This window comes from Grus americana, chromosome 4, assembly GCF_028858705.1.
Source record: "Grus americana isolate bGruAme1 chromosome 4, bGruAme1.mat, whole genome shotgun sequence".
NCBI lineage: Eukaryota > Metazoa > Chordata > Aves > Gruiformes > Gruidae > Grus > Grus americana.
The window spans coordinates 14630476-14651154 of NC_072855.1; the positions used below are offsets into that span (position 1 = coordinate 14630476).

At 39.8% G+C, this 20679-nt stretch overlaps 1 protein-coding gene across 1 annotated transcript; it reads left to right on the forward strand.

The window, feature by feature from the left end:
• The first annotated feature begins 527 nt into the window (after nucleotides 1-527).
• Nucleotides 528-16354, forward strand: OTOP1 (otopetrin 1). Its single transcript, XM_054825075.1, has 6 exons — nucleotides 528-813; nucleotides 6608-6744; nucleotides 9187-9245; nucleotides 10842-10972; nucleotides 14844-15796; nucleotides 16184-16354. The coding sequence occupies exons 1-6, from the start codon at nucleotides 528-530 to the stop codon at nucleotides 16352-16354; spliced, it is 1737 nt and encodes a 578-aa protein (XP_054681050.1).
• Nucleotides 16355-20679: the final 4325 nt, after the last annotated feature.

Sequence of the window (20679 nt, forward strand, 5' to 3'; positions counted from 1 at the left end):
CTGTCCCTCGGCTGTCCAGCCAGCCGTTAACGGCCAGGGGTGTTTTGTTCACCGCTCCCTCTCTTTCCCGTCTCCCTGTCTAGGGAACGCGTAAGGCCGTACACGTCTCTGTCAGCACAGACGTAAGCCCACGGCTGCCAGCCCGCAGGGAGCCGTCCGCAAAGAGACGTGACCACCCGCCGGCTGATCTTCCGCCGACCCCTTTCTCCCCTACCCCTAATCTCGACCCCAGCTCTTGGCTGAGTCTAAAGCAAGACCCACCTGCCCCGCCACACCTCCGCAGCCTTCCCCCCGCCCCGAGGCAGCCTACCTTCCCCTCGGGGAGCCCGGGGCTCCCACCCCTCCGCAGCCCGGGACCCCCCCGGAGGCCCCCGCCCGGGGGGCAGCGCTTGCGGGGAGGCACGGCGAGGGCCGGCGGCCCCGCTCCGCCCCCGGCCGCCGATGGGGGACGGGCCAGCCGACGGCCTCGGGGCTACCCGGGGGCGGCGGGGCCGCCTGCTTGCAGCACCTGGCCGGCGGCGGGGGAGATGGAGAAAGCCGCCGGTTGCCCCGCCGTGGGCGGCAGCTACCCGCAGAAAAACGCCGAGATCCTCAGCAGCCAGTACGGCATCAACCTCTTCCTGGCCGGGCTGCTGCTCACCTTCGCCTGGGCTGTGCATGCCGTGGGCATCAGCAAGAGCCACCTGCTCTCCTATCTCATCACGCTGATGCTCATCCAGCTGCTGTGGATGCTGTGGTACCTCTGCAGGAGCTGCACGCAGAGGAGGCTGATCCGGGACAAGGACACGCACGCCGGGGCCCGCTGGCTGAAGTGTAAGTACTGGCCGGTGGCACACAGGGTGGTACCGCGCATGGGACGTCCGTGCCATCGCCTGTTTCTGCTACCACTTTGTTACCCTCTCCATCCCTACCAGGAGGCATCTGGTATTCAGGATTAACGCACATGCAGTGCACTCTAAAGTCAATATATGCATAAGCTGAACGTACTAGGAGATTGTATGGGAAAGCTGTTTGCTAAACGTCCTCACTTTCCAACCTGCCATTTACAGTGCTGAAAGCTCCGGTGCCTTTTTTCCCTTACCAGGCTTGGTTTGGTGACACTTGAAAAATAAAATATAGCTAACGGAAAAGGCAATTTTGTTGGTGTCATGCAACTCTCTTGGAGGAATTATGACCTGTTCCAGACAATATAATGCAACTTGCTTTAGGCTGGTACCGGTCAGAAAGGTCCTCAAGTGCTCTCTATACCCATTTATATATGATGCCTTAGAAACATCTGGAGTTAGACAGAAGACGACAAAATCCCTGGCCAGATCAGTTTGTAGATTTGTACATAAAACATCTAAGCAAGGAAGCTAAAGCTGGCATTAGCTTGTAGGAAAAATATACAAGTTTGCAAGGGTAGTGGTGGGATGTGATGGCCCTTATCTGCGGAGTCTGGTGTGTATTGGAGTAAGGATATAAAGGTTTATTGAGAGGAGGTGGTTGGGGGAGCATGTCACAGGGTCAGAGGGACAGGAGTGCTGAGTTTCTGGGTCCCAAGAAAAAGAAACAACCCACATCAGCACTATGTAGAGTAATAGGCAAGCCCAGTTTTACTGATCTCTTTTCCAGTCTTGGCACTGTAAATCATAGGTTGGGAAGTGAGTCTGTTAAATGGAGTGCTATGAGACAGCTTTTCCATAAAATACTTCCTACCTACTAGCAATGAGACGACAGTTATTTATCACAGCAGGTAATGAAATGCCTAAATGAAAATCGCAAGAACATCTAAAACCTGATTATTTTGAAAAGAAAGGTTTACTTTTCAAAAAGTGGATGTGTAGTTTGTTCTCAGCCTCAGCACTTGTGTGTCTTTTATTGTCTTTGCAACTGTTAACAATTGTGCTGCATGAATTGCTCTGGAAAATCTTTTTTTTTAATGTCTAATATCTTACAGCTGTGGTCTGTAGACTCTTTCCTGAAATGTATGGAGTTTGTGTACCAACTGTTGAATTGTTCTTGATTATTTACTGTTTTCCAAACCAATATTCAGGTCTCAGGCATTTTTCATTTATTAGCTTATGTGGCTTACAACCTCCTGAAATTCATTAATGGAAGGCTTAATTTGATCCTATTTTGGACCAAGCTATGCTTTTGTTACTCAGAGAGTAGCTTTCCCCTCCTAAATATGGAATAAGTACTGCTTAACATGGGTAAGTACAGCAGGACCCCCTGCCCTTTTTCTTTTGGCACAGCGTTCACAGTATTTCATTTGTCCTACAGGATATAAGGAGTCACAGAAACTTGGAAATAAGATACTGGAATGAACTACTGGGTTACCTTACCCATTTCTTTTACCAGCACAGGATGGCTCTTTGTACTTGCTTCTCAAGTGGTGCGGCTTCCACGGCTTCTCTTGGATGTCTAGGCTGCAATTCAACAAATTCGCCCTTAGGGAAAGACCTACACTTTCCTATTCTTAGGAGTTTCTTGTAGTTACAACAAGCCTGTACAACTCCTTTATCTTCTGTTGGTAAAAGAAAACTTATTTGAGCTAAGGAAAAACTCAGATGGCAATTCCTCTGCCAAGATCCCCCTTGCCCTCCTCTGCATCAATGGTTTTGTCATAGAAATCTTTTATCTGAAAGACTAAAAGTCCAAAAAGGAGGAGGGGAGGGAGGACAAATTTTCATCAAGTCTTTCCTCAGAGAGCTCTCTGCAATTTTTTTACTAGCTCTATCAGCTGCTTTTGAAGAATATCTCCTTGCTGTCATTGTGAGAGCAAATGTCCTTGGATTAAGCAGTATAAAATGAGTATATTTTCATGATTCCCTTCAAACTGTGAATATAATTTTAGTAAAAGTGGTGGTAGCTGTTTACTTAGAGCATTTTGCTATGACAAATGTTGAAAAAGAATGACTTAAAAACCTGCTCTGAGTCCTTGTACATGGTTAGCAATACCAGGAGGATGGATGGTCAGTTTACAAGAATTGCTCACAGGAAGGTTTCCTTGAGCCTTTTCACACCAAAATGTCAACTGTGTGAACCCTAGGGCACAGTTGTCTTCCCACTTGTGGGGTAGACCAAGAACTGCTCCTAGTCTGAATGTGGGAAAAATTTCAGGGAGAGCTTTGTCTTTAGTAAGGTACAGTTATCCTGACCCAGATAATCCCAGGAAAGCTTGGGAAGTCCTTTCCTTGACTTATCCCAAATGTTATTCCCCTGAGGACACTCTCCTGGTAGGAAAAGCTCTCTGACCGTTATTTGGAAGTTCAGCCAAGTGAGTCAGAGAACTCAAAATGAAAATCAATTGGCTTCATGAATGGCTTTATTTTAGCACGTTCTCCAGCAGCACAGCTTCTGTTTAAAGAATTGACAGCTAGTCAACTTACAAAGCTCTTGCCAGACTTCAACTTGTATCTTTTTACTACTTGCATTAAATTGTCTATTATTTGAAGACTATTTTAAGTTTAGAGTAGCATTTTCGCAACTGTATCATTATGGTTTTTTTTCTTCTTGATGGTTAATAGAAATAATTAAGCCAGCACTTAGCAATACTGAAAATCCTATTCTTGATCCCCTAAGATATACAGGTTTCAATGAACATTTGAAAAAAAATCCCATTTTTGTTAATAATGCAGTGCTCAATTGCAATCATTTCATGTTTCTTTAACTTTCAAATAGAAATCGCATAACAGTGGAATTATCTTCCTTCTTTATAGTTACTGATGTATATCTAGTATTTAGTATCAGTACATAACACTGAAGTTTTCACCAGGAAAAGTTAACATGGAAACCATTAGCATACCATATGTATGGTCATTATAGTTGTGCTTTGCTTTTTGCCTAAGCAAATTAGTACAATCATTCTCTTTTGAAGTCCCCTGAATATGCATGTTGGACAATTTCTGTATGCTTACAGTGTGGTCACCTCAGTGATATCATTTGAATAAATGCAATAATTGAACATTAAAAGAAATGAGTCATATAAAGTCTTCTAATCTGTTCTGGAGGACAATGGCAAAGCTATTGATTTTGGTGGGAACAGATTGAAGAGCACCTAATCTCTGATGAAGGTAAAGGAAATGTGAAGAGAGATACTAAGGCATAAACCAAAATACTCAATGTGAAAGAAACTTCATGGGTTTTTTTGGGTGGGGTTGTTTTGAGTTTTTTTTTTAACATTAATTTTTCCCCCCTCAATGGTCTGCTGGACATTGATGTAAAACTATAAAACTATACAACTGAAATACTGACCTTGTGAAATGGAAGCAAGACAGAGTGGAACTGCAGTACAGGTCATCCCTGTAAAGACAAGATGCACATATGGTGCAGGAGACAGATCACTAATCTAAGATGTGCTTGCTTTTCATTTTTGTGAATTTAAACCTGAGGCCCTTGCCTTGCCTTGCTTTGCCTTCCCTCTTCCCCTTTCTTCTAGTTAGCAAGTCCCTTGAGATCCTATTCTGCCGAGCCACTCTCATGAGTGAGGGAAGCAAGGATGCCGAACTTTCACATTATAAAATACATTTTCCATCCATTTTGCTCTGACATTACTACTTCACTAAAGCAGTTCCTCAGGGCTTGATCCTTCACCATGAATTTACTGGGAAATTACCTTACTGGTGTTAGAACTGGGGAATGAAATACCTTTTGAAAATACTCTGTAAATTCAACATATGCACAACAATTCACTGTAGAGTAATTGTGGAAGATTTTTATAATCTTTTTGCTTCAAAAGGTAGCATTTTCCTTCCAACTGAAACAATTGTAATACATGTTAAGTCCCTAAGATCGACATCTTTCGAACAAAGAGTGGAACAGGCTGAGTTTCCTGCATACTTCCTAAATAAACCATGAATCACAGAATCAATTATAGAATAATTTAAGTAGGAAGGGACCTCTGGAGGTCATCTAGTCCAACACCTTGCTCAGAGCAGGTCCAATTACCTCAAGTAAAGTTATTTCAGAAGAATTAACAATTCTAATTTATTTTAGAATAATTTAAATTCTTTAAATAAGGAAGGAAACATATAATTTGATCTCAAGAGTAGCCTAGAATTTTGCATTTTGTGATGCCATTTACTTTTATACATAATGAAAATGGCACATCTATTTAAATGTGGGCTCCAGTCCTGTTACATGTGTTAGAAATAATACAAATGAGCTGACATAATAAGCATAAATAAAAAAAATGTAAGGGGTTATACACATGTATGCAGTGCAGAGCTGAGGGTTTAGATTTTGAAATACGAAAGCAAAAGTTTCTAACTCTTGGAAGAAATTACACTCCATTAGTAATCTGACATTGTTTTTATCATAGAGAGATTGTAAAACAGAAACATAAAATCCTACTGGAATTCATACCCTTGTGGTTAAAAAAAAAATCTGAAGTCCATTTTTGTTTAATTTTAAAGGATGGATGAAATAATAAACAAAAATACATTGTATTTTTATCATTAATACTTATTTTTTATCAATGCAACTTTAATAATAAATGTATTGCTAATTAAATTGTCAAAGTAGTGTTACATTTTATTAACACAAGTGGAACATGTGGTGCTCATAAGGAAATTAGGTTGTGGTCTCTTATAAAAGATAAATATTCATCAAAGTCAACACTAGTGATGTTATTTACTATGTGAGGAGTTACAAAAAAGATTAAGATACTGATGCTGATCTACATCTTAAGGTCCAGTTAAGGTCCATGGATAGATTTTTATCTAGTCTTAATTCAAATAAGCCCAAATTAAATCCAGTGGGAGCTTGTTTGAATAAAACCTTAGGGAGAAAAAAAAAAAACAAGCAAATGAAGACTTTAGAGTTTGGTTCAGTAATTCTATTGCCAGTTGTGTTTTGTCATACAGGTACAAACCCAATAATTAATAACATACGTTGTGTTACCATACAGCTTTCCAGAATAAGTTTGTAACAAACGTTTACACTCCTGAAAGAAAAAAACATATTAAACAAGGGGAAACATGTATTTTGAAAGTTCTTCAGGATATGAAATACATCTTTAGAGAAACATGTTAGAGTTTTGTGTGTGTGTGAAAATAATAGATACGGAAATGAAATCTTTGGTTCCTTTCTAGGAGAACAAACCATACAGCTCGTTGTAGTTTTGGTCTCTTGAGTTAAAGCGTAACCTCCTGAACCACGGGGAAGGCATACCAAGTGATTGTGTTACTTCCCACTGTCGAGCTCTTGGGCCAGGAGACTGTAACATGATTGTTCATCTCCCTGGAATTGTGTAGTTTGCTGTGTGGCTGTATAGAGCATTAATTCATGCACTGTATGGCCACTTCAGTGCTACCGTTACTTGAGAGGCTTACCGTGCAAGGAGCTGGGAGCCATCTGCAAGGTGCCGAGTGTCTCCAGGCCCCAGCCATTGCTGGTCTGGCTCCTCTGCACCGACCGTGCAAGGCATGTACGGTGATGTTCCTTTATAATATATTGGGCAGAGGCTTTCACAAATTAGAGGGACTTACTTCATTGAGTCAATTATCTTCATGAACGTCGATCAACTTTTATTTCCCTAAACAGATTTTAGCATATCGATACAGATTGTCTCCAGACACTATAACTGTACATTGACATTTTCTAATGTCTTTTTCATTTGCAGGTGGGATTACATTATTTGCAGTGATTACTTTAATTCTGGACTCTTTTAAAATTGGATATTATATTGATTTTTCAAACTGTTTATCACCAACTGAAGGCATTTTTCCTGTTACACATGCCATGCACACCATCTTACAGGTAAAAGTCACTGGTTGTAGTTTTATATCTGTATTTCTTACCAAAAATACCTTTTATCTTATCATCATCAGTGAATTTTACACTATCGTGAGGCTTTGGATCTATATTACATGGTGATATTCCATAGCTGATTGTTTATCACATTAATTCCCCTGAGCCCCTGTCAGCAGATTTGTAGGAAAGGAGGAAAGAAAAAGCCACTCAGCTAAGATACTCAGTTATAGCCGGGTCATTTAATGCACTTTCTAAGATGATTAGGTCATTCAGAAAGAAAAGAAAGAATTCCCTAACAGTTGTGGTTGCATGTAAATGAGCATTGGAACGACCTGCATTTTTCTGCTTTCTGTAACAGAAAAAGCACTGAAATTTAAGCAGTAACTCTGACCTCTTCTATCTTTTTCTCTGAGGGTGAAATTCTGGTTTGGTTGAAGTAATCTTAATTTCACATTCTTGTAATATCCACTCTCTGTGTCTCAAAACTTCTTTGCTTTGCCTCCGAAAAACAAACCAAAGGAATGAAGCCTTTTTTCCCCGCTGAGCTGCATGTAGCATTCTTCATTGCATCCAGTGACCCCGAGCTGACAAGATTCCAGCTACTGTAGAGTGTGGAAGAAACGGTGTATAACAACGCTGAACAAAGGGAAGAAGAATTCTAATTTAAATTTTACATCACCCAGTGTTGTGAATTTATCATCTATTTAGCTTAAAATAATGACATCTAGAATGTTAGGCTGAGCAATCAAAGAAAAAGTTAAAAAGTAATTTACCAGATACCTCTTACCTGAGACAAATCTTGTCATGTCCTTGAAACGCAGGATGAAATTACAGCAGACAGCATTCCTAATTATGTGTCATCTAAAAACCTAAGGATTTGTTTTCTACAGAATGTGTGTCAGATTCTGTTGTATTTTACTCTAATGAGGCCTCCTGATATGTGCCATTAAATTAATAAATATGTACATATTGCATCTGTGCAAGCAACGAACTAACACGTACCTGCCCTTCCAAGACAGGCTGTGCATTACGTTCTTTCACAGGCAAAGTCTCTTTGAGGCAATGAGTAGTCTGTGAGCAAAAATTGGATTTTATGCTATTTCTTTACCTTACTGACTTTTCTCTTCCTATTTCCCCCCCACACTTTCTTGACTCTAATGTCTGAACAGATCTTCAAAACTTTTTTTTTTTTTAATTTTGAAGAATGCTTTTACATCTGCTGCTAAATTTTACTGCATATTTCTCAGAATGGGAAATTGAACATGGCGTTAGATGAGACTAAGGTGCTAATTTCAATTTGTTTGATTTCAGTTGAAACCTCCATGATGTAGTATCTACATCTGGGGTTTTACAGTGGTCACACCTCCTTTTGATAAATGCTTCATTAGAGGGTAGAATGAACATGTTATTGCTGGGTGGTGTAGGCAGCCCACGGAGAACTGCATTTTCCTAGCTTTTTCAAAAATCAGATACTGAATGTGTCTGAGAACACGAGCTGTGGTGTAGGGTGCCTACATTAATGGGCACGGTGGTAAAATGGACTTCCAGTTACTGTAATTGCTGAAGAAGAACCTAAAGTTCTTTGCACTTTTCAGACCAGAACACCAAACCAGGCAGGTTTCTAAGAGAAACCTTTGGGACCGTTTCTCTCCTGTCAAGTCCAGTATCCTAGGAGCTATTCTGAGTAAACAGGACTCCCAGTTTCACCCTAACATCCCTGAGGAATATTGGTATTGTTCTCCTTGCACTTGTGAGCACTTGGAACTGGTTTTGTATCAGCAATAATCTCTATCCCGAGGTCTCCGTTATCCTCCCACAAACAGAGATTCCCACTTTTTATGCTGCTTTCCCCTTTACTTGCTAACGCAGTACTGTTATCTCTCTCATTCTCCAGCTGAGCTTTCTGCACTGTCCTGGAGTGCAACTGCCTGTTCTTAATGCGGTTGTCTCTCAGACTGATAGTACAACCTACAACCTTTTCTCTTGCTTTCTGCATGTCTGTTTGTTTTATTATCAAGACTGGCATCCTTTCATTTATCTCTCTCCCTCCATAGAATTTCATGTATTTAATAAATTATTCAAACTTAGCATCACCACAGCCTGCAGCAATCGTACTGCTGTCCACAGCTGGTAGCTTTATTTCCTTTGAAATAAAAGCCTTTCCAGATACAGATGCAAGATATGTTTTGGTGAATCATACTGAGACTTCCCACTGTTAAGCCACTGACTTTGCATATAAGAAATCTCATGTTCTTCATGCCAGAGAGGTTCTGGGTGAACATCAGAGGAAATCATAAGTTATTTCACATGTGTGGAGATGGAGCTACCTCAGTTTAAATCATCAGAGGATTTAATCATCAGTGTTTCGGTCTACAGATGCACTTTCCTTTCTGAGTGTCATCCATGCTCGCTAGTGTAATGACATCTCTCTGTATTCCTTTCATTTAGGTGTACTTTCTTTGGTGTCATGCAAAGGATATTATCCAGTCTTTCAAAACACTTGAAAGGTAAAGTGGATCAAATCCTCATCTGGAATGCTAATAGGTGTAGGTCTGCAGAGTGCTTTAATACCTACAGTTTTCCTGTGTGAGAGACACTGAAAAAGTAGAGATTTTGGTTCTCCTTTTAATTCTGTTAATATAAATAAAAAGTAACTCCATTTATCCAAATGAGAGTGTAATTGTTAGTCTGAATTATTGGGGTTTTTTTATTTAAACTGTGCTTATATCTTATAATATACCCTAGTCACAGACTAAGTATATTTTCATCATGAGAGTGGGAAATGGGCAATGTATGATACCACAGTGTCACTTGCTTTTTTTTCCAAGGAAGGAAGCATCATGTATGTTTTCTTTATTTAGCTACTGAAAGAGAATCTGCATCAGCAAGCTGCAGTCGGTGCAATATATCTGAGGTATTTTGTATTGATTTTTATGGAAAGCACCTTTTGGAACTAGATGCAGATGTGCAAATTCACTGGGAAATACAACCTCCCCAGTGGTATCCCGTATACCCAAATCAGTAAGGGTTGTGCACATTTCTGACACCAGAACTTGGTTCTCGCAGTGTAACTGATGTGTCCTCTGAACAGCTGAATACGTACATTTCTTATAGAACTGAGGACTAGTCTTTGAGGCAGCAGAGCCAGTTGCAATGTAGTTTTGGTTTTGTGAGAAGGTGGAGTAATGTAGATTGCTCTATCTGGACATGGAACGTAAATAAACAAACATGCTTACTTTTAAAATACTCATCTCCAATTGTCAATGAGCTGGCCAGTTTCTATAGGAAGTAAAAGAAATTTACTCAGAAATGTCATTTATGGAGAAAGTTCTTCTTTTGTTTTGCTCTCTTGGGTAAGTGTTCAAGCCTTGTGCCAATGAGGAGAGTGATCGCATAAGGCTTGCAATGTCAGCTGGTGAAATCATGAGTAAAATTTTAAAAATCCCTAACTGCAAGTCTATCAGTGAGAACAGTGCAGTAATAAAGAACTGTTTCTTGGTGAAGGAACATTACCAGCCTCAGGTGTAGGAGGAAAATGCCTGGCTTGTCAAAAAACAGGAATCTCAAAAACACTGGGAGACCTACCCTTACTGTACCAGTAGTCTGAATGGGATAAAGCCCTCTCTTGGCTTCAGCTCTCTCCAGAAGACAATAATGCATGGACTAGAAGTTAGAGAAGGCGGTGGTATCTCTGCAAAAAAGACCAGCCACAGTGAGTACGAAGGAGCACTGCAGAAGGCTGTGAAACACAGCTTGCAAAACAATTAACCCTGTTCAGACTGTTCAATCACTGTCATTAACGTGAAGCTTGTCCAGCCCAAAGAATAGCAACCATCACATAAGGAAGCATTACAAGTAACAACAGCATGCCATTAATGGTTTAATACATTAAGCCATTGTGACTCTATATAATTTTGGAAGTCTAACATTCATTGTGCTCCGCTGAGGAACATTTTTAGAGAGATCGGTTATGATTTTATTTTCCCTGTGCTGACAGCTAAATAGTGCCACATAGCATGTCTACAGAAAGCTAATCCATTTTATTTAACATATATGGACGTATACTCGGTGCAGATTCCTTCAATAATTACCTTATTTTGTAGGTTTGGGGTTATCCATTCCGTGTTTACAAATTTACTCCTGTGGACAAATGGAGTGTTAACAGAGTCAAAACATCAACTGAATGAACATAAGGAAAGACTAATCACGCTCGGTTTTGGGAACATTACAATAGGTAAGTGAAAGGGTTGGTACATTTTGGAATTTCTGCTCTAACACGCTCTCATACAACATACTGTGTCACCGTAGGATGGAGCTGGGTCAATCGTGACTACGTCAGCATAGTCATTCCCGGGCAAATGGTAATGAGCTGATACATAATCAGTTCAGATCATAACTAAAATCTTGTATGATCATTATCATAGATGTGATTCAGGCCATAGTTTTCTGTTTACTCATCTCCCCTTTGGATGAGGTCCAGAAGAAAAATAAATTCTGGAAGTTCCAAACAAGCAGATTTAAGAAAACATTTTATTTGAGGAATAACATCACTGAGGAACCTCTTTATTAGTAAATCACAGAAGTAAATTGAACATAGCAGTGTTAAAAACAGAGTTTACTATTTTGTAAGTTATTCATAGCAAAACAAGCGTGCATAGTCCCGCAGATCCTTCCCAGGAGAGTGGTTACATGTGGCGTGTAGTCCTATGGGATTCAGTGGAATGGCTCAGAGGGATAGGGGTTATCCATTCGTGCTGCTTTACAAGACAAGGATTTTGCTCTGGGTGGTTCTTTTTTTGTAACGAACCATTTTCTCCATTGGTAAGATGACGCAAGTTATAGTCAACAAACATTGAGTATAACTGCTGGGGATGCCTTCCGCTTTCAAACGCCACTGAAGTGTAGGAAAATTAGGAGTGTGTAACTTTAAAGAGAAAACAAAAGTTCTCAGCAGCTATAAAGAATTTTCTTCCTGTGAAAATTTATTGGCACAGCTGATAAATTTCATGTTCACAAGGGAAAAGACAGCTTCTGAAGAGGAAAATTCATGTTTTCCCACCCAGTGAATTCAATAGTGCCCGTATCCTAAAACATCCTGATTTTGCATCTACAAAGCCAAAGACTGAACTAATTTCTTTTTTGCCTACTCATAGTCTGTATAAATTAAAAAATTTTAGGCATTTTAAATAATTTCTGCCCAAGTTCACATAGAGCCTGGAGAAGAGAAGACTGAGAGGGGATCTCATCAACACTTACAAATATCTACAGAGAGGGGGTGTCAAGAGGAAGGGATCAGGCTCTTTTCACTGGTGCCCAATGACAGGACAGGGGGCAACAGGCACAAATTGGAGCACGGGAAGTTCCATCTGAACATGAGGAAAAACTTCTTCAGTGTGAGGGTGACCGAGCACTGGCACAGGCTGCCCAGGGAGGTTGTGGAGTTTCCTTCTCTGGAGATATTCAAAACCCACCTGGACGTGATCCTGTGTGACCTGCTCTAGGTGATCCTGCTTTAGCAGGAGGGTCGGACTAGATGATCTCCAGAGGTCCCTTCCAACCCCTACCAATCTGTGAATCTGTGAATAAGTGAAAACTTAATTTTAAAATCTGTAAAACAGTATTTTCAATGTAACTGTGTCTAAAATTATGCCCACAATTTTACATCTGCAAGTGTTACCCTTTAGATCATAGAATCACAGAATGGTTTGGGTTGGAAGGGACCTCAAAGATCATCTAGTTCCAACCCCCCTGCCATGGGCAGGGACACCCTCCACTAGACCAGGTTGCCCAAAGCCCCATCCAACCTGGCCTTGAACACTTCCAGGGATGGGGCCTCCACAGCTTCTCTGGGCAACCTGTTCCAGTACCTCACCACTCTAACAGTAAAGAATTTCTTTCTAACATCTCATCTAAATCAACCCTCCTTCAGCTTAAACCCATTACCCCTTGTCCTGTCGCAACACTCCCTGATAAACAGTCCCTCACCGTCTTTCCTGTAGGCCCCTTCAGGTACTGGTAAGCCGCAATTAGATCTCCCTGGAGCCTTCTTTTCTCCAGGCTGAACAATCCCAACTCTCTCAGCCTGTCCTCACAGGAGAGGTGCTCCAGCCCTCTGATCAGCTTCGTGGCCCTCCTCTGGACTCGCTCCAACAGCTCCATGTCTCTCCTGTACTGGGGCCCCCAGAGCTGGACGCAGTACTCCAGGTGGGGTCTCACAAGAGCCGAGCAGAGGGGCAGGATCACTTCCCTTGACCTGCTGATGTACCTATGGAAACTATCTAGTTTCCAATAATAATAATCAGGTAGCTGAACTGATAGTTCAGAGATTTTGTAATCATGGAGCATTAGTAGAGAGCAGGCAAATCACAAGTTAGTGGCTCTTCTTGATATTTCCCCTTGTTAAATAGAAGCAGTTTGCTCATATTATTTCCTATTTTTCTGCTGCCAGAATTGTTACACAATTATGACTGGTCAGAAACAGCATCTGAAACAAGGGAGGGTGAAGTAGTGATCCACAAGACAAGTTTGGCATTAACATACAATCCACCGCAAAAAGCAATTTTTTTTTCATCTCTTACCAGTGTGTGCTTGAGATAAAACAATACCAACTTTCTCCTTTTCTAAAATTATAGAAAACAAAAGAAAAACTTTCAGGTGCAAATCTAAGATCAGCATCTAAAATGTGCTCTTCAGCATGTATATTTATATATTTATAAATAAACACATTGTGAAAATAAGGATTTTTTTTCTGCCGCCGTGAAAGTTTCTGGTTTCTAAAATTACTTTCATAGGTTATAAATACACTTTAAATATATTTATTTTACAAATACGAACAATTGTTCATTAGGATGCCTTAGGGGTTTAAAATGCAGATAATTGCACAGCAGAGAGATAATGTTTTCATAGGTTCCTCTCAAAAGGAGAAAATTGATTTTTAATTATTTTTTTTTAACCTTAAAACTTGTCGTGGTTTAAGTCCCACACAGCCGCTCGCTTGCTCCCCCGCGCGGTGAGATGGGGGAGAGAATTGGAAGAGTAAAAGAAAACTCGTGGGTTGAAATAAGAACAGTTTAAAAAAAAATAAATAAAACAACAACAGCAAATTGTAATGAAAAGGAAAATAACAAAAAGAGAGAGAAATAAAACCCAAGGAAGACAAAAGTGATGCAAATGAAAAACAATTGCTCACCACCAACCGACCAATGCCCAGTTTATCCCCGAGCAGCGGCTCCCCGGCCAGCTTTCTCTGTAGTTTATATACTGAGTATGACATCATATGGTAGGGAATATCCCTGTGGTCAGTTCGGGTCAGCTGTCCTGGCTGTGCGCTCCCAGCTTCTTGGGCACCCCCAGCCTCCCCACCGGCAGAGCAGTATGGGAAGCTGAAAGGTCCTTGACTTGGTGTAGGCACTACAACTACCTAGCAACAACTGAACTTCAGTGTGTTATCAACTTTATTCTCATCCCAAATCCAAAACACAGCACTGTACCAGCTACTAGCAAGAAAATTAACTCTATCCCAGGTGAAACCAGGGCAAAAACTATACTGGGACATTGAGTGAAAATACCTGCAGTTTACTTCATCTCTTTCCTAGACTTAAACAACTTTTTAATAAAGTACTTCTGGTATTAGAAACCACGCTAGTGTAAATAAGTAATAAAAATGAGAGTAGAACTGAGTCCTTTCCTTGGTAAGCTTGTTCTTGATCTGATATCCACAGATCCCTGGGTTTCTATAAAAGCCTTCTATGCTGAAGGGCTGAGGACTGAAAGCCCTTGGGATCTGGATTTTTGTGTTATAAAAAAGTATTTTTACCAAGACCGTGCTGAAGTTTGGTGCGCTTTGGTGCAGCATTCATTCATGATGTGATTATTGCTCAGCGGCTGAGTAGTTAAGTCAGAGATCATACTTCAGTGCATGTGCAAAAGCTTTGTTAGGTTAATGATTTCAATGACAAGACCTTTTCTTATGTGGCTAACTGGGTGGCGTGATGTGTTGTTTGACTGAAATCTTACCTTTTATGTTCTATTATTTTATTTATGTTTTATTGATTCAAACAAGAAAACCTTATAATGCACATAACTAATCTCTCCCTCTCCTTTAGTTTTAGATGATCATGCACCTCAATGCAATTGCACAACAACAACTCTCTGTTCAATATTTTCTCAAGGAATATATTACCTGTACCCCTTTAATATAGAGTACCACATCCTAGCATCCACGATGCTCTATGTCTTGTGGAAGAACATTGGCCGCAAAGTCGAACGCCATCAGCAACACAAAACTCCATTCAAATTCCACGGCATAACTGTCGGAATGATTTTTGGACTAATCGTGTTAACTAGCACAATAGCCATAGTTGTTGTGTATTTAATTCAGATTGGACGTTCGAAAACCAAAAGCGAGTTAGCGCTTACTATGTTTTACTTGCATGCTATCTTTGTATTGGCTCTCATGTGTACAGCTGGAATTGTTGCCCTTCTAATCTACAGACTAGAAGATAGATCGTTGGATAATTCAAAAAATCCTGCTCGAAAACTTGATGCAGAGCTGCTGGTGGGCACAGCTGCAGGGTCCTGGCTCCTCTCCTGGGGCTCGATCCTTGCCATTATCTGTGCCCAAGCTCATCCCAAATACACGTGGTATAACCTGCCCTACTCTGTCCTGGTTATTATTGAGAAATATATTCAGAACCTCTTTATCATTGAATCCATACACCGGGAGCAGGAAAAGGTGAACGACGATATTAAAACTCTTCGAATAGTGACTATATCTCGGGGGAGCACTTTATCACTTACCCCCTCGTACAAAGAGATTTACAATGGCGGAGCTGCTCGTGACCATGGAGAGGTACCCTGCCTGTTTAAGGGCAGTATCTGTGGGAGAGAAAATGATGGTGGTGGTAGTGGTGATGCCAAAGAAGAAACGAATCAGGATAAGAGTTCGGTCATGCATTCAGCCTCAGATTTCTCATTTTACGGTAGAAACTCAGTTACTAACAGCAAGAGGAGAATTCTGAAGAACATCGCTGCATTTTTATTCCTATGCAATCTTTCGGTAAGACATTTTGAACATAATTCACAAGTTAATACCCAAAAGCTTCCCAACCTTTCAAGCCAGATAAGTATACTAAAATTACATGGTTCTATAGTTTGTAGCAAGTAAATTTTACTTCTTCTGGAAGAATAAGTGAATGTGCCTTTGGGGAACAAAGTTTATTTAAACATGGAATCTGGGAGCCTAGGCTTGTTTTAGTCACAGTACAAAAACTGTAGCAGCAGCAGAAGCTGAAACCCTCTTCCATCAGTGTGCCCCAGTACCAACAGGGAGGGGTTTCTTAGAGATTTCTGAAACCAAACTGCAGTTCGATGGGGTCACAGTCATTAAGGGCTAGTCACTCCTATCGCTGGAGATTAATATTGGCCTTGCGTTCTTTCCTTGCAGCTTTGGATACCACCGGCATTCGGGTGCCGCCCGGAATATGACAATGGACTAGAAGAAATAGTTTTTGGCTTTGAACCCTGGATAATTGTTGTGAACCTTGCGATGCCTTTTTCTATTTTCTATCGGATGCATTCAGCTGCCTCACTCTTTGAGGTCAATTGTAAAACATAGATCATATACGATCCCTCGGTGAACAATTGATTGAATAACTAATTAAATAAATAACATTTGAATGGGTGGATGAATGAATGAGTGAACATAGCAACAGCTGCTTAATAAATAGATTAAATTTTTATTTTTTTTAAAGAAGGGACCATAGCTAATAGAATGTAATTTTTTTTTTTATTATTTTTCTTCCACATATTTTGTGATATATGTGGTGTTATTGTATAGGTACACTTTTCAGAATCATATTAGTGTTAATATGATTAACCCTACATAGTAAAGTTAAATAGATCTCATTAATCTTTGTTTTAGTCATCTGGAATTTGTCCTCTATATAATTTGTATTGCTTTGTTTTCATTCATTGTGGTTTGTGAAAGGGGTTAAAAAAAAAAAAACCTGTATGACTTAGGAGGGAAAATCCGAGGAACAGCTAAACTGAGTGATGCTACTGAATCACAGAGATACTATGAAAACTCCAACTCTTAATTCCTAGCTATGTTTTTATAGTAAAACCTGAAAACATTTGCTGTGTCATTGGGATGTGGGAATTATTTTAAACTTTCTGAATACTGGTAAAAAATCAATATATAATTATTATTTTCCTAACTATATAGCAAAAATCCAGGTAAATAACATGTATGGTTAGGTATCATGGTCTATGTAATTTCTTCTGATAAAATATATTTCTATTGATGCATCCCCTTGTCTTGTATTTACTATATGACATAACTGGGAAAGTTAATCCTTTTATTTAATTCTTTATTCACACATCCTCGAAATATTTTAAGAGAGAAAACTTATAGCTTATATTTAGGTGTATACGTTCTGTTGCCAGAATGGTATATGTTCCCTGTACAATTTTTCTATGAGCTGCTAATTTATTTGTATTTCAGTCTCCTGGTTGGAAGATAATAATCTGTGTTCATACAGGGATGCCGTAAAGCATAGCTGATGCCTCTAGAAATCTGGAGGGCCCTTGGTGTGGTTTACAAGCTCTTAGAACATAATCTCAAATCCTTAGGATATTTAGTTGCCTGAATTCTTACAGAAAGCAGTGAAAAGCTGGATGCCTGAATATTCTCAGAATCTGCACCTGTAAGATTGAAAGACTAGAGCAATGACCAGAATACTAAAAGGGAGCAACAGATCAATTACTGGATAAGCCTCACTAATGATCTAGTCCTAAGCCTGGTGGGTCAGAGGCTGCAAAATTTCTGCCCCTAGCTCCTAAGAGGGCAGTTACACTTTTAACCACACTTGCCACCACCATCTGCCTGGAAGCAGTCATATTTCTGCATGGGAGAGGTCTGCTTGAGACAGAAGATCTCAGCTGTCTGGTCTGCTGTCACACCTCCGAACAAAATGTTTGGCTTTCTACCACTAGATGGCAAACGCAGACCATTCGATAAATTACCCGAGTACTTGTAGGAGTTGCTTCACATCATCGTCAATCTTCAGTTCTATTTTGCGGTACACACAGCCATTGCCTGCTTTACCTGTTGCAAAACCCAGATCAGGTGAAGCAACTTTCATCTGAAGTACCGGGTGAAGTCTGAGTTAGATGAACCATCAGCGAGGCTGCGCATGAGAACTCCTGTGCTCCTGAAAGCAATTACAGTTGTTCGATTTTAAGTGTTTTTTAAAAGAGTCACCATCTGATCACATTGCTGCAATCTCTGCCTCTCTCTAGAGCTGCTTGTCATGCTCTGCTATCACATCTCTATTAATTCTTACATTCATTCTAGGCACTTATATTTTCTATCTTTCTCCTTGAACACAGTCGCTTGATCTCACCTACTTCCATGCAAACACCAGCTTTAACCACTTGGTTGTCTCTCAGGCTGGTTCCATTTTAAGTAGAATGAAGAGGGCCATCCAGCTAATCAAATAAAGCTTTAATCTTCCTTCCAAATCAATTCTTGGACCAATTCTACAGCTAATTCTGGTATCAGAAAAAATTAATTTCACTAGGTAAGCCCACAAATTCCACTTCATCTTTTAAGTCCTCATAAAGATAGCTAGAGGAACCCTGTTTCTTCTTCCTCTGCTTCTGTGGGGTAGGTCCCATGTCATTCTTCAGCTGGAACTGGTGCTCTTTAGCTGATTCCCAGTATTTGTGTTCAACCAACGCAGAGCTTGGTAATCCCTAGGGCCAAGAAGGGGCCATATGCTCTACTACAAACATGTAGCAAACATTTGGAAGATTCAAAAATAAATAACATCCTTATTTAGTTATATTTCATCTGCAATTACTTAGCGCTTTCTGTTTTTTAACATCACTATTGAAATAATTTCATTTGTCCACAATATTAAATTGATTCTGAGTGTTGAAATTGAGCTTTATTCACAAAAGTGAATTAAGGCAGCACTCTGGCAGTGAGTAAATGCTTTGAACATGCTAATGGGCAAATTCTACTCCGAGCTGCACTGATGAAACCTTGCTGATTTAAATGGTTCTGTTTCAGGACCAGAGACTTGATTTTGGCCTGAGAAGCTTAAGAGGTTTTCACGACAGGACTTCTCTCAAAAAAATATTGTTTCATCCAAATGCAGAATATTTTACGGAAGCAGGTCTTAGTTTAACTACTCTTGAAGCAATGGTGAGTCATGAAGTTCTGAATACTTTAGACACATAGAGTTTTAAGAAACGTAGATTTTTGGACCAGGCACAATAATCAGATTGTTTAAAGTAGTGTGATCTCTAACTCTCTGATCAATGCTAAACCTGGACTTTTTTAAACGGCTGCTTTCAAACGTCTCTTGTTTGTTTTTCTCTAACATATATTGACTATACTAATTTATCACAGGGTTTAAAATATAAGAAAAAGCATGAAGTTACCCTATTTCTGCCTACCTATCTGGTCAAGCATGTGACAGGAGGCAGGAGAGCTGGCTTACCCAGGAGAGAGGTCTAACAGCTGCTGTTGTGTTCCCGAGGTATGTCTAGGGGACAGTTTGTCTGCTTTGAGATCGCCAGGGAATGTCTTTGAGAGCAATTTAATATTACTTTAAAAGACTTTTTTGGTTTTTTTTAAAAAAGGAACTTCTTTAGTCAAGTCCAAAATGCACTTGATATGTAAAGGATTCTGAATTTTTGCTGCATAATTTTAATCAGAAAGCTATTCTCTGATGTTCATCACATCCTTCTGCCAGACCTTTCCACTCCCTCCCTTCCTCCCTAGATAATTTTGTTTATTTAATAATAAATTCTTGGATAGCGTTTAAACTCATATATGTAAAGGCATAAAGGCTGCTAATGTGCAAAAAGATTCCTACAATCCTTAAGCATTTGCCTGAAGAGTCAAACTTGCATGACTGTAGATTTTTTCAAAGTATTTTTTAATGTCAGTGACACTAAATCTAAGATGGAAGAAGATGGAGGTGTCATGGTCAAGTCTTTCTAAAAGAACAGAATTCCTTTACTAGTATTTCTAAATACTTTGAATTTACTCTTTTAATTACTTAATTGAATTTACTCTTTTAGTTACTTAAAAAAAATTTCAATGACCATTTTGGAAATATTCTTGTGTCGTATGACCCACTTGTGGTCCATAGCCTTTGAGTGGACTGTATCAGTGCAGAGAAGTAGATGGCTCCAGAGAACAGCAGAGAGGGATATTACTCAAGTAATGCAAGTACATGCTTCTTTCCACTGACTAGAGAATTTAAGATCCTTATGAGGATAATTAGTTCATTAAAAAAAAAAAAAAGCCGACTGTCTCTTCCATTGAGCAGCATGCAATAAATCCTTCAAGATCTACTCAGCTTTTTCCTAAGTAGGGGCACAAACTATATCCTGCTTGTGTTATTCTGCCTTTTCCTGCAAAAGCTCTGAACAAAGCAGGATTTGGTTAAAAATAAAACTAAAGATACAGTAGTTTTGTTAAGTTGTAGGCTTTGCTATTTGCTGGAGTTGTTTCTAGCTGAAAATGAAGTGCAAATTTCAATCATCATAATAATGTGACCCGGCTAGTTTATTTGTAAATTTGATGGCAATGTTATGTGTAGCCAAGCTGAATCTTAATTTAATTTATTACTTAACAAGATTAAGAAATGCTTAGAAATTACATTTGCAAGAATAAAGAGAAAAAGGCTTTTTAAAAGGATAGTTTTTCAGAGCTTTCACTAAGCGGAGATTTCTGGACACTAGCAGACCATGGATTTACAAACTGTGCTTTCATTTTTGCAGTTAACACCACTTCTTCACTTGTGTGCAAGTAGGCCTGTGATGGCCCTGTTGAAGTTTTAGCAAGGCAGGTCAGAAAGCAGCTTGGCAAAACCAATGAATGCTATTTGAATGTTATTTATTCTCTATGCGACCTGACAGTAC

Bases quoted from the DNA above. Each gene is read 5' to 3' on its own strand.
- OTOP1 (XM_054825075.1), top strand. From the start codon at position 528: ATGGAGAAAGCCGCCGGTTGCCCCGCCGTGGGCGGCAGCTACCCGCAG. The intron at 814-6,607 runs GTAAGTACTGGC...TTTCATTTGCAG, and splicing joins CGGGGCCCGCTGGCTGAAGT to GTGGGATTACATTATTTGCA. The intron at 10,973-14,843 runs GTAAGTGAAAGG...CCTCTCCTTTAG, and splicing joins TTTTGGGAACATTACAATAG to TTTTAGATGATCATGCACCT.